This window comes from Plectrocnemia conspersa, unplaced genomic scaffold (genome assembly GCF_051122295.1).
Source record: "Plectrocnemia conspersa isolate PC_06_02 unplaced genomic scaffold, ASM5112229v1 ptg000002l, whole genome shotgun sequence".
Lineage (NCBI taxonomy): Eukaryota > Metazoa > Arthropoda > Insecta > Trichoptera > Polycentropodidae > Plectrocnemia > Plectrocnemia conspersa.
Window position 1 is genome coordinate 14,554,389 of NW_028277166.1, and position 15,494 is coordinate 14,569,882.

The 15,494-nt window shown below is 27.2% G+C and overlaps 1 protein-coding gene across 12 annotated transcripts in view; it reads right to left on the bottom strand.

Annotated features, from left to right (window-relative positions):
• The window catches only part of CCAP-R (Crustacean cardioactive peptide receptor), a 165,557-nt gene that overhangs the window by 86,133 nt on the left and 63,930 nt on the right, over positions 1-15,494 (bottom strand). For all 12 annotated transcript variants that reach the window (XM_088206125.1, XM_088206120.1, XM_088206124.1 and 9 more), the window contains one exon: positions 9,010-9,364. In XM_088206125.1, coding sequence (XP_088062251.1) covers positions 9,010-9,222 — 213 coding nt within the window. In that variant the 5' untranslated portion in view covers positions 9,223-9,364. The remainder of the gene's footprint in view (positions 1-9,009; positions 9,365-15,494) is intronic.

Here is a 15,494-nt window from a genome sequence, read left to right on the forward strand (position 1 = left end):
TATTTTATTGTTATTTGACCATTGTGACGCATCAGGGTAATCTGTTAAGCCACGATGGTCTTAATTTAATTTAAATTTAAAAATTAAAATAAAATAATAATAATAAAATATAATGAATGAATAAAATTATTTTTTGTATGAAATATAAAATAGTTATGTTATAATACGTGACGTTTGGTCGCACTGTGCGGCGGATTATTGAAGTTTGCCAAATTAAATTTCGACTTGCCGGCTCGTTTGACATCGTCGGTTGTGTGTTGTAAGGGTATAACGTCGTTAGGGAAATGTTTGAGCAGTGCTTCGCAAATGCGAATTTAGGAACTTGGAAAACCCAGGAAGATGCGAATAGATTCCTGATGAAGCTAGTCTTATAATTAGGATAAGAAATAGAGTGCAATCCGATCTAATTGATCCTATCGGGCAATAAAACTTGTATGTAGAGCTATTATACGAAATCTTGTGTTCCACATCACTAGTCGATAATTACTCGTCGGCTATTAATAGACCTCATATACACATGTGAGCATGTAAAACGATTTTATAGGCAGTGATGGGAAATTCAATATACTGCACTGCCTGTGATATAACCATAATATAAGGACGCAAAACTTGGGCGTCTTATACTAAGCTGTAAGAACACGAATTCGCATGTATTAGGACTATTATTAAAAGATATATAAAATAATTTAAAAATACAAAAGTAAATAAATTTAATTAATAATTAGAAACACACGATTTAAAGTGAGAAGTATAGCAATAGGCAGATCAGATTTAGCTCTTATATCATGTTGGTACTATGATGCGTTGTCAACATTGCAAAAGTATACTATAGGTGTATACAGTTTCCAATTATTCTGATAATCAATGCAGGCGTCTGTTTTGAAATTGCAATTTTAAGACGTCAACAATTTTTTTCTGAGAATTGACCTCTCACTATAACAAAATTTAAATCATACCAGCATTATTTATTATAAAAATGTATGTATATTTATAAAAAACGAGATGATGACTAAATTAAACGTGCGATTTTTACCAAAAAATTGGTATTTTTTAAATATTCGAAAAATATATAAAAAAATATAGAGAACGTTCCATATTTATTGTTTTTTTTAGTAAATTAAGTTGATGCAATTTGGTTTGAAAGTTTTTTCATTATTCCTATCAAAATTATTTTTAAGCGTGCTATCTTGGACGAATCTGGGTAATGAAGCTAGTAGTATATTCGCTTAAAGGTAACGTCATATTCGATAAAAAAATGACCTCCCATAACCTTTATAAATTAAATTAAATAACAGTGCGTCATAAAAAATATCACAAAGGGTGAACGAATATAATGCCAAGAAAGTCGGTTTGAGCTACTATGAAAGATCTAAATTCATCCAATCAGTAAGATTAGAGTAAACACTTTTTTACACATAATATTTTATTGCAAATTTAATTTACCCCCTATTAAATAAAGTAAGTTAAAAATAACTACAAATAAATAGAGAAGGGTAAAATTTTACTAAGTCTACACTCTTTGAAAAAATAAATGCTTTATATTCATGAAAAATATATGCTTTATAATTGCAAAAAATAAGCCAATAGTTTAATGTTGATTAGAAAATATAAATTGTAAACTGATGAAACTAAAATATCTTTACCACAAAAATTTAAATCAGTTGTTAAGCAATTTTATTTTCGTGTAAGATTTGATTAATTTTATTTGACAGAATTTATTGTATTATTGGCGCAAAGCAAATTATTGATAAAATATTATTTATAATAAGTTTAATATTGCATAATAAAAATTAGGAATTGGTTGTAATGAAAATAAATATAATCAAGTTTATACCATCATCATTTTTGTGATAAAATCATGTTTAAGAACTTTATAAAGATTGAATGTATAGGGTGTTTATAAAAAAGCCATATTTCTTTCTCTTCGTTTATTGAGTAAGGTGCAGGAAATGGAAAAACCTGGAGAACTAATGTAAGCGATATTAAATCTGTCCATTTAACATTTGACATGACAAGGGAGACATGTCATATAGAATGGCTAAACAACACATAAATTCCAAAGACAAATAGATAGATACATTAAATGTATTAATTTTTTTATGAACATTTTACAAAAAAAAAAACAGATTACTATTAACAAAATATTATTAATTATTAAAAATATTTTTTATATCGCTAAAACTGTGTGTGCTTATTTTTGTTTAAAGACATACGTTTGGTAATGTTTATTAATTTTATCAATTGAAACTGTTCACCTACAGTTTGTATGTTAGTTATAGTTATAAATCCTTTCCGAGTTTGCGTCCAAAGGATTAAGTCATCTTTGAAGTGAGTCAAAGATCGTAAAGTTTTGATGTCTTAAGTCGAAGTGTCAGAGGAAGTGATCATTTGTTGTCCGTGTCCCGTTATTTATTTCCATGGCTTCTTTATAATGTGATTTTGGTTTTGCTCCTTTTTGGTGATCCTTCCGTTTTATAGCTGTTTTTGTGGGTTACTGGTTTGCATCACGCCAAGTCCTTGTTTTTGAGTCAGGTACCCGCCGAAGTTTATGACTTAATAACGTAATATTTGAAAATCTTACGCCCCCGTGGTATATAAAGTATTGTTAATATATTTTTTAAACATGTGTTTGTTTTTTCTGTTGCTTTTATTTCTGAACCTGACTTGAATATATTTTTAATGTTCTTTTACAATTAATATATCATATTTATTTTAAAGTTAAATTTCAGTAAAATTAAATATAATACAATTTTGTTATTCAATAAAACATATTAAATCAAAATAAATATATTATTCTTGTCCATAATTATTACTATAATTTTTTATTATTTATTTGCAATGCATTTGGAAATATATGAACTATGTTGTTTTATTTAAAATAATTCTGAAATATTATTAATAATTACTTTTTATCTCGGGATTACGTTAATGTGTTTCTTTACGAGAAGCTTTCGAAAAATGTGACATTTTGATTATATTTTGCTCAAATTTTAATCATAACGTTAAGAAATTAAAAAAACAATAAAAACCCCACGATTAATCTATTTTAAAAATTTGTTCAAATTATACTCTTTAACTTTATGAACACGATTAAGGTTTAATATTGAACGAATTAATGAGAACTGTGCAAACTTTCTAAATTTGAATAATTACATTACTGGAAGTTTTCTAGGGCTTCTTGAGCGAGATTAAAAATTACAACGCATTATCCTTAAAGTAAACAAAATTTTTGGAAAAATAACAAAATTATTAAGTAGTCTTAGATAGAAATACAATCTATTTTATCATATCGAAAATAAATCTATTGAATTTCTTTAGTGAAGGTTAATTAAAATTATTTGATCGTAATTATACTTTTAATCTTTTAAAAGATTCCTTTGTGAATCAGATAAATTTGTTATTCAACTTGTTTCAATAAGCGGATATTAAAAAAATGTAAACTTCAGTAAAAATAATTTTAGAGAAACAGTTCTTAAAATGTTTTTTAACATATTTATTAACAAAAAAAAAAAACATTTTTATAGCCACTGCCGTAAGATTTTTTCATGTGGAGTATATTTGAATGACTCAAATAATAATTTGATCGAAAAATAATTGACATTTACAGATAGTTTATTAAAAAAAATTAAATAGCTTAAATAAAACTAGTGACACTGGTACTATAAATATGATAAAAGCACAATATTAATTTGTTTTGAGAAAATTAAAATTGAAACTGGAATTTAAAACTAGGTTTAAAGTTTATTTATGCGAAAAATACTGTTTTTGGTTATAATATTGATAATAAGCAACAAAACAAAAAAAATAGTATTAATATTCTAAATGTCAGGCATTATATATAAAAAAATATTCTGACGATTTTTTAGATTTTTTAAATATGATTACATACATTGTTATGTATTATTTTTGCCACATTATATATTAATAATGCATAATGTAAGTGAGCTTCTTATTTTTACCTAATAAATACAAAATCGATAGTATAAATAAAAAGAGCTCGATAAACTACTTTAAAGGCAATTGAAAGCGGCGGACAAAGAATTAAGAGATTCGACACACAAAGGCTATGTTTCAGTCGTAAGACAAAAATACACAATGAATCAATAAAGTCTCGGAAGATACTTTATTCCACTTTATCGAATAAATTTGACTCATAAATTTTAGTGTTTTCAACTGAGAATTGCTTATAAATATTTACACTTTTCTCATTGACTAGTCAAAAATGTATTACGTAAAAATTTGCTTGAACTCAACGCAATGTCAAAGGTTCTTCAGAGTTTACCGTAAATTTACAACTAAACCAATATTCATTACGCATTCAAAGCACGTGCTATCCTCATCCGAAACGTTAGCACTAAAAAAAGTACTAAAACGAAAATCTGACCAAAACACAAAGTGTAAATAACAAAATATATAGTGTCGAAATAATAATTTAACTCAATTTATATTTAATATCAAATTTATCCGCCCCTCTTTTCACTTAATTAACTTTCGAGTTCAGGTATTTGTGAGCCACATCCAAAGTTAATTATGCTGGAGAATTAACGTTGAAGCTAATTTTGGTTTCTCCTCCGTGCTCTAATCCCTGGTAGACTCTTTCTTAGTCTTGAACACACGACATGGATTACTTCGGAAATATTATGCTGGACCATGAAAATCCTATTTTTCGACTTACCCTCGTCGCATTCCGATTATCTAACGAACTCTGATCGCAATTTCCGATTTCGCCGATGTTATATACAAAGTTCTTTTACGGGAAAAATTAATATTGGCACAGTTGGATAAATGGAAAATTAATTTAATGTAATTCTAAAAGGAAAAATATCTTATTACATAAAAGGTATGTTAAACATTTTTTTCTGAAAATAATATTAAATTATAATACGTTTTTATTAACTGCGAAACCAAGTACAACTTTAAATTCACTACGAATACCTTTTGCGAATTTGAAAGGTTTTTAAACGCGTTCAATTTTATTTCTCAGAATTTAATATTAATATTATATAATTTATGAGAAAGGTAAATGGGCAAACCGAGTAAAATAACTTTTAGGTACCACCCAACAAATAATCATAAAACGTTAAAGGATAAAGCAAAAAGACTTCCGAGAAAGGACCATTACTAAGAGGAAAAATTGTTTAGATAGAAAATGAAGAGCCAAACATTCCTAAGCAAAATTCCAAACCTTAATTTTTATGTATGTGTTATAAAAGCATTTGTATATTTTAAACAATATCATGATATTTGCTTAAAATGTTTCTGAAAAAATAATATTTGAAGTAAATAATTTCAAGTCTTATCTTGTGTTATTATTTTACTAACATTTTATTAACTCTTAAAGTAATTTTCTATAAAAGAAAATGGTATCGAAAATTATCAAATGCATATATTTATTTAGTTTGGCACATTTTTGCCAAAAATGATATATTTGGTTTTCATAGTAAGATGTTGTATATTTAAGAGTTAAAAATATTTTTCGATCCGTTTTCTAGCAATGCGAGTGTATTATTTTAAAGAAAACGCCATTCAACTCAGATTCTTAATACTAATTTAAGCAAGTGGATGCAAACAAAAATCAACAATAAAGGAATTCCGACCGATGCTAAGGGTCAAATATGACCATTACTTATTCGAATTAAAAAAAAAATTCAATACCAGTCCTTTGAAATAAGAAATATGATAGTTTTTGCTCTATTATCATACTATTGACAATATGTAAGTCAAAATGCCACTTTAGAACTTCGGAATATATTCTGCAATCAAGTTCAGCGCTTTAATTACAACCAGTGAAACTCATAAAATTGACACAAATGATCCAGTACGAGCCCATACATTTACTTCGACACTTTACCAACTAAGTAGCCTTCCCACTTCAATCGTCAGATTTTGGTTCAACCTAGCCATTATCCTCCAGTTAATAATAAATGCCTAAAAATATTTTTTTAAATATTTTTAGGCACATTGAAAACTGTTAAAATATTAAAATAAGTTGTAATTATAATTTCTACCTCAGTAAATATAAAAAACACGCTTTAGTATTGGACAATTTAATTAATACACTAAACTTAACTATTTTAAAAAAGACTTTTTTGAAATTATTATAGAGACCATATAAAAGAGTTATTTATTTTTTATTTAATTTTATTTAATCTTCGGTTGTAACCTGTCAGACGTACGCCCAATGTATTACAACGGGCAAATCTGTACCAACCGAGTGAATCAATAGGACATAATGAATACCTACAAATAAGTATAAACCACTAGACTGAAAGTCTGGGAATTTGTGACATCTATATTATTAATTATAAATTATTATGTGCTATACAATTTATAATCAATATATGTTTTTGCGCCTGACACAAGTGATTATTACTTTATTTTTTTTTAAATACATGGATAGTAAATCAAAGCATATAGATCAGCTTTTGATAATATGTTTTGAGTGGTGAATGATATTATTTTTTCAGCGGAAATAATTTATAACATGTCAAATAGGAAAACCCTTATCAATGTCACAAAATTCTCACGGGCCATTTGATTGCGAATTTATTATATTGTCTCAAATTTATCATAACCAAGTTTTTGCAACGTCAAATCTGATGAAATAACACGAGTGCTGCTTCAGCATATTAATCTTTAGCTAATATTAAAATTTAAAAAGAGCTCGAGTTTAATAATATAAATTTGTGCGCCTATAAGATATTTATTTATTGTGTAATATAAAATTTTACATTAATCTTACTGTTTTGCATGATACTAATCTATTCAAGAAAACGTCGTTATAAGTTGAATTATTCTGAGGAAGATACAACGTGATGAGGAAAACTTTAAGTATTAATAAAAAAATCTGCTTCTTCAATTCTATATTAATTTTTAAAATATATTGTGAGTATAATTACTTTAATTTTAAATACGAAAAACTATAAAAAATATTTAAAACAAATCATAGCAAATCATGAGCTTTAAAACATTTTTTTTCAATTGTGACTTTTGCACTTAGCTTAATAATTTTAAATTATCGTCATACTAGATAAAACAAGGGTTAAGAAATTATAGAACACATTAATAAGGACTTATAATTGAAACAAAATAATGTGAAAATGCAAAAGAAAATTGAAAGTCGAATCTAATATTAATATCTTGCTCTAAAATCAACAAGCTACTAGTTAAACATTTTTTCCCTTATTTAAATTACTGTTTTATAATAATCGTTTAAAATAAACACACAATTCATTGAATTTGTAACGGACCTATGTAACGAAACACCCGATATAATTAATATTTTATAATAAATAGCGAAATTCGATTAAATATCTTTGTAGTTAGTGTTAAGCGAAATAATTATTTTTTTCTTTACATTTAAAAAAAAAAATGTTTTAACAAATATATGGGATATAATCTGATCTAGGTGTCATTGTGTTTTTATTTTATGTAAGAAAATAAATATTATTATTTTGAAGTTATAATTTAGTCTCGTACAGTTTATAACAGTATTAAATGTAAGATAATTTTCTGCGTCTGTAAAAAATTCAGTCGTCATTGAAGATCAAATTTAATTATAGATGTCAGACATTGATTACCGTTGACGTGCAGAGGGAAGCAGCTGCTTGCTGAGAGTTCAGTTATAGTGGGAAGTACTTAATGAAGTAATTTTTTGGAAATAAATTTCGAAAATAAGTGCTGTCAAAAGTGAATTTCGAATGGAAGTGAATTTATAATATTCTTACATACGCTTGGTCAAGACTAAGGAAATTAATTTTGCATTTTGAAGTGCTATTAGATTTTTTAATTTCCGTCACCTTTTATACAACAATATTTACATATTAGAGTTGAAACAGGTGGAGATTTGGCTACGCTGCAACGCATATTTCACTGCTGCGCTTGTCAATGCAATACAATTCCTTGAAATCTCTAATTGTCACGAGTCTTAAAGACTATTGTCAATATTTGTCTATATCGTCCATTTTTGCCTTGAAATGAACAAAGTCATAATTTTACAGTCACTATATTTATTAAAAATTGCCTCTTGTAACTTTTCCCTTTCCTGCAAATAAAGAGAATTTTGAAAGGTCAACTTATTTAAAAATTATAACTTTTCATTTTTTTGATAAAGAAAACATGGCTTAATAAGCTGAAGATACAAATGTTTTGTGGATAGAAAAAACGCTAGCATAAATATAATTTCATATAGACTACTAAAAACAATAGAGAATATTAATAATAAATAAATACTTTCCAATTAAATAACTCGTACGTGCATATTATTTTTCAACTTAATATCTGATTTTTTTTAATACAACAATTTTTTCTAATAGTTATTTTTTATTTTAAAGAAAAATTATATAGCTTAAATTTTATTATATATTGTACAATATATTAAATATTTTTTTATTCTATACTAATTTCATGTAAAATATTTTTTCTAATTTTTCAAATATTTAGTGGTATTAAATAGTTTGATATTTTCATTACGATCTGTTTACCTGTTTCATGTTTAAATTTTTGAGCAAAAAATCTAATTATTATTTTAATAATAAATATATTTTATTAGATAATTGATGACTTCAGAGGTTAAATTGTAAATATGTTTCAAACCCTTATACCGACTCAATTATATCTCACTCAGATTTATCAAATTTTCCATTGCCTAAAGCAAATCCTGAGATAATTCAATGGAATCTACACAGCCACCAGTTATGTTTACATTCGTTAACAAACAAAACATTATGTAAACAAACAATATATAATATTTGTTAGAAATTATTTTCGATATGATACATATACCTAATATTTGTATAGAATAAATATTGAAATAACACGTACTTGTAAAAATAAAAAAATGCGTGAAAAATGATATTTTTACGTACAAGACGCGTTGTTTATCATATTTCGAATGTCCCATAAGGCACTAGGGGTCTCCTGCGCATTTTGATTACGAGTCACTTATTTTAGATCTTTTCATAGTGTCGTTTGTCAAAATATGCCGAGTGAATAATAAAATGAACTTACCTCGTAAAAGTAGAAATTATTAATGGTATTCGTCGTTCCATTGCTCACTTCTGTGGTATCATTCAGCCACGATGAATTGGAGAACGATGTAAAGTTGTCTGTTCCAACCGACAGGGTGATTGAGAAGGAAGTCCTGGGAGTAGACTGATTTTCAGGATACATGATGGCGTCGTGAGAATTTTCAGAAATCATCTTCGTTCCCTCAAAGTTCATTTCTTTTTTATGTACTCGTCTCCAGCCATGTCAGTCTCTTCTTTAAGTCATATTTTTTTAATTTTAAAAGTCTACTTTGATAATAACGTTGTTTTCAATCATTTAAAATCCAATCACTGCCTTCCACGAAGCACGTTAAATCCTGAAACAAACAAAAATATAATAAAATCCAGTCTAGCGATAAATAATTATTAAATATTTTAATATAAATTTATATAATGAATGAAACTTTAAATTTGAGAAAGTAGTAAAAGTCGAAAAAAGTTTGCTTAATTAAAACTTTTGAAGCACTGAAAAACTTGACACAAATATAAAAGATGTATTTTTTTTAAAACGAATAGAATCTGTGATACATATTTATTTTACGTCGATTGACTTGGATTAGGTTGTTTTAAAGTAAGCTAATTAAATTCCTAATGAAAGAAAGACAATTTTTTTTATACCTAAATACAAATATTATTAACGCAATTTTAGGTTTTTCCCAAATTGTTCCTAGAAGGTATTTTTAGGGTAGCCCAAACAAAAATATATCCTTTATGGTAACAGATTATAAATAATTGAACCGGCACACTGTCACTTACTCCTAGATCGGTTATTAAAGATAAAGTACGCGTACGGGGTTTGTTTTCGCCAATATGTTACTTTAGACGTAATTTAGTAGCCGGACATGACCACGGTTCTTTCTATCTTGAAACTGCATTACCTAAAGAAAAATGTATTATTATATTTATATATTATTTAGGGTAATGCACTTAAATAAATCTAATTTATTGTTTCGTTTTTTATTATTACTTACATTTAATTTTTTTATATTAAAAAAAATACGGAAAGTTGATTGAGCAAAAATTCTTTGTTAAAGCTATTTAATGTGAATAGTAAATCATGCGTAGGCATACCATATTACTAATTGGAATAATAAAGTTCATTAATTACAGTAATTCATAACGATTGGCTACAAATTGAACTCAGGAGATTAAACTTTTGCGGAAGTTTAAAAATAAACGTATTCAAAGGTGAAAGTTTAATATCTTATTAAGCAACTTTTTCACCTTTGAAGAATTCGTGAAAAGATAATATTATTATTTATATTTTTAGTTAAACCTAACCATCGTAAAAGTAATATAGCTTAAACATTCACCTTACTTTATTGATAATAGACATTAAACCGTTTTTTGGCAGGTAAACTTTATTCATTATTTACTTAAATCTTTTATTTTTCACTAAAGTCATATTTTATATACATAAATATAATACGATGTTGAATGTTTAAGTCCTGTATGAATATAATCCTTGCATTATTTTATGATACGCAGCGAGCGTGCTTATTGACTAATCTTGGCAAATTTACAATTTGATGTAAGGGAGCTTTTCTCTAATTATTCCCAACCGTGCGAATAATATATTTGCAAAATGTTTCTCAAACGTGTGTCGCAAGAAACTAATCTCGGCGCCAGTCAACTAGTTTGCCATTTGAGCAAAATATCTCATTTATTTGTGATGAAAACGCTTAAGAGAATTTTGAACGCATTGAATTTTAAACGAGCTTTCAGGTGTGTACCTTTGTTACTTGAAACATTTGATGTATATAAAGGATGATCCAATATTAGTATGTTGATTTAATTTTTTAAAAATGTTTACATATAATCAACTCTTTTGGCGAACTTTTGAAACCAATATTATCTATTAGTTGTGGCAACGTCACTAATGAGCGCGGACAAATGGGCGTGCGTCAAAAGAGCGCTGCCTTATAAGCGCTGCGTCATAAGAGCGTTTACCAAAGTAGCGCTGTAACAAAATAGCGTGCGTCAAATGCGCAGACAGCCATATGAGCGTTTGACAAAAGAGAGCACGTCATAAGAGCGCAAAAATACTTGGAGAAAATCAAGTAATGAATATTTTAGGAATTAGGTATACAAAATATATATAAATTGTGAGAAATTTCAAAAAAAAAAAATTCACGAAATATAGGTGGTAAAATTAGTATTTTGTGTGCCAGAGCGTAATGACGATTAAAATAATTAGTCAATAAAAACATTATTATTTATTAATTATTACGTACATACTCGAGAATGGCTCCCCATCCCCATACGTACGATATACATATATTTTTTTACTAAAATGAAACGCTGATTTTGAATTTATCATTACATTTGTTCTGTAATGTTTCATTAAATTGACAAATAATTATCAACTCGACTTAGCAGGTATACAAAGGTCGTCCGACCTTTTTTTTTCATTTATTTTAGACAACTACATTTTATCGTGAAAGTCGAAAACAAGCACAATATAAATTTTAAGAGTTAAGTGTAAGATAAAAAAAATAATCTGAAAATAAATGTGATTTCAAAGGGGTAAAACATTAATTTTGCTAAATTCATTTTAATCATATTATATAATTATCAAAAATCACGATAAACATTTATCAGCGCTATTTCTTGGTTATTATATTTATATATAACTACCTTATCCAGTTTAAAATAGATAACGGTAAAATATGCGATTCTTGGAAATTCCAAAAGATTGTTCTCACAGTAATTTATAAGTCGCAAAATAAAAAAAATCGCTTAAAGGGCAAACTCTACGATAAACACTTATCAGCGCTAGTTCTGTATTATTATATTTATATATAACTATCCTATCTAACTTAAAATAGATAACTGTAAAATATCCCATTTTTGGAAATTCCAAAAGCTTGTTCTCACAGTAGTTTGCAAGGCTCAAAACATAAAAAAATTCGCGTAAGGGCCCACTATAAACATTTATCAGGTAAGTATTTATAATAAAATTACCGACTTAAGCCTAAGTGTTTTATGATATCGGGTAACTCTCTTAAATTCTTGAATAAAAAAATCAAACTGTTTAAGTGATATTTTATGATTAAATATGCACAAATGATAAGTAAATATTTACATATATCTTATGTATGTATATTATATTTTGTTTAGACCGAATAATGTTTTCATCTTTCAATTCTTTTCTAAAAAATATTACTTATATTTTAGTATGTATGTATATGTATATATATATATATATTTTAATATGTATTAAATATGTTAATTATTTAATTAATTATAAGATCATGATTTGCATCACATTTATTTGTAATGCATTTTTATTGTATCGCCCAAAAGACCATCGCCCATTTTGACCGATTGAATTGTCTCTATAGTATGTATGTATACTAAACACAATAATTCATTAAAATAATAAATTAACCTAAATTTTCGATATACAAACATATGTCATACGTGTATGATTAATGATAGATTAATGTTCTTACAGTTTAACATATAAAACAATAATCGTTTAATTAACTGAAATATATTATATAATATTCGTACTCAGTCGTTATTCGAGAAAGAGTGTAGTTGTATAAAATATATACCCAAGAACCAACCAACTGTTTATCGTCAAATAGCAAAAAAAAGGTCTATACCTGCCCTAAACTTTATGCATTCATTGCAGGTAGAGTAGATATATATTTGTCAATTTAATGAAACACTACCGAACAAATTTAATGATAGATTTAAAATCAGCGTTTCATTTTAGTACAAAATATATGTATATCGTACGTATGGGGATGGGAAGCCATACTTTCGAATGTACGTAATAATTAATAAATAATAATGTTTTCATTGACTAATCATTTTAATCGTCATTACGCTCTGGCACATAAAATACTAATTTTACCGCCTATATCTTGTGAATTTTAATTCTTTGTAAATTTCTGTCAATTTACTTATATTTTATATACCTAATTTCTAAAATATTCATTACTTGATATTCTCCAAGTATTTTTGCGCTCTTATGACGTGCGCTCTTTTTTAAAGCGCTCATATGACTCTCTGCGCATTTGACGCACGCTATTTTGTTACAGCGCTACTTTGGTCAACGCTCTTAGGACGCAGCGCTTATAATGCAGCGCTTATATGACGGCGCTCATTTGACGCACGCTCTTTTGACCGGCTGCCATTAGTTGTTATTACAGCATTTATGTAATTTTTAAGTTATAAATATATATTATTTAAGTAGCACATTAACTAAAAAAGTAGTTTACTTTAACAACATCACCTATTTCGTTTTAAAAAAATACAAACAGTTTTTCTTGTACTTGCATATACCTAACCATTATTTTATTTTAAAAATTTAAACATATCTTAAATTAAGAGCTGGAGCTGGAGCAAAAATACGCAAAATTAAAAGTTAAACTAATTAATAGATCATCCTTTATGTATTATACATCAATGAAGAGTCTCACTTCAAGGGCTGCGTACAACTGCGTAAGACATTCATTTAACTTGAATGGGGTCTTTGCAATAAGTCAATACAAATAAAGCTTGTTCATTCTAATTTTATATTAGACGAAAAATTGCGAATTTTCTAATAATTTATATGAAATGCTATTGATATTTGTATATATAAATTTTAATTGTACCTCAACTTTAATGTAATTACGGGAAACTTAAGTCGGCAATTATATCGAGTAACAAATTACAATGCTAACAGTAAAAACTGTAATATTAAGCGCAATGGTTATTTAATTTTATAGTTTATTTCCATGCAACTTTGTTGGCAACAATAAAATACTTTAACATGTTAATTGCCGAGCAAAATTTTGTTAAATTTGCTGTACGCCATTAGCAAAATTAAGTTTTTATTACACATTTTATAAAAAAATAATAATTAATTAAATCTATATAATTTTTTTGTCCTGATATATATAGTATGCATTCGACTAGAAGACGCCACGTTGGGCACATTTTATGATAAACAAGCTTAGCTGAACACATTATGGTGCACACTATGGCGCAATGCCATATTTGTATGGGGGCAATGATAAACACCATGGTATTACTGTGAGAGATTTAAAATATGGTTTTGCTTAACATTAAAAATCAGTAGAATTGTAAAATAGCCGTAAGCGTAAAACAATTTTAATATATGCATTTGCTTATCGTAAAAACACGTGAAACGGCTCACCCGTCCCAATATATTGTTGACAAAAAAATGTGTTTCTATTATGAGTCAAAGGATTATTGCCGACCATTGTCAACACTCGCGGAAAAGCATCATAAAATTTTGAATGAAAATTTTATAATCTTCCATTTATGGATCACCTATTTGTACATGCATAATTTGCTCCTATGTTATTTCATAAAGAATAATAAAATAAATATTAACTATATAAGCAAATTATTTATTTTGTGTATTTGGTATCAAAATGGCATTGAATTAGCTATTAAAAAATCTGTTTACATCCCGTGCTAGCGATGTTAACCAACAACCGATGGATAACGAGCGAGCAAGACACAATAAATCACTGACGGTAAATAATAACAATAGATTTAAATATGTTTTTTTTGTATACGACCGTCCTCCGAGTATGCCGTGAGTATTTTTTTGCATTATTATTTAAAAATATGAAAAAAAAAATTTGTACTGGCAATATAGTTTTTGGCGATTATTGAATTTCATCGTTTTTTTTTTTTATAGATTTACACAAAAATGCAATTTATAGAAACATAAAAACTGCTTTACATCCTAAACTAATTAATAACTATACATTACTCGATGTAGTCAATGTTAATAAAGAAGAGAAAATAATATAAACCTAAATAACATTCCTGAAACCTTAAGTTGTTTTAAAAAGCTAGCATATAAATTAATATTAATAAATCTAATAATTAATGAATTTATTAAATTGTGTGTATTCTTAAAAGGAGCAAAATATGAATTTTATACATAGCTAATCTCTGCTCTACACTGGAATCAATCGTTCAAGCTTAATGAGTGATTATGCTTGCATAATTTACACTTAAATGGGTTTGTTACGAGTAGTTCATTAGAGATAATTACTTCTAATTAGGTTACATTCTAGTGTGCAGTTACGTCCCAGAGGATTATTGGACTATTATTCTTCGAAGACGGGAACTGCATTGCTGCAACTTTAAAAGGCGAGCATTATAGTATCATGGTCAACTTTTAAAAACCACCTTTTGTTGACTATATATGTATGTACATAAATGGTATACTACGCATATGTAAGAGAGATATTTGCCGAACCAAAATATATTCATGTAATCCATTATATTTGCACTCTTGTAAAAGAGAAGTGTTATAAAATAGTATATGGGCACTAAGGCACTATATCCATTTTTCCAGGAAGCATTAAAGTGTCACCAAGGAGTATCGTATTAAAAATAAATCGTTCCCCGCAGGACGTTTATAATAAAAGCATTGTTTACGACTTTGGCGCTAGATTAGTCATAGTT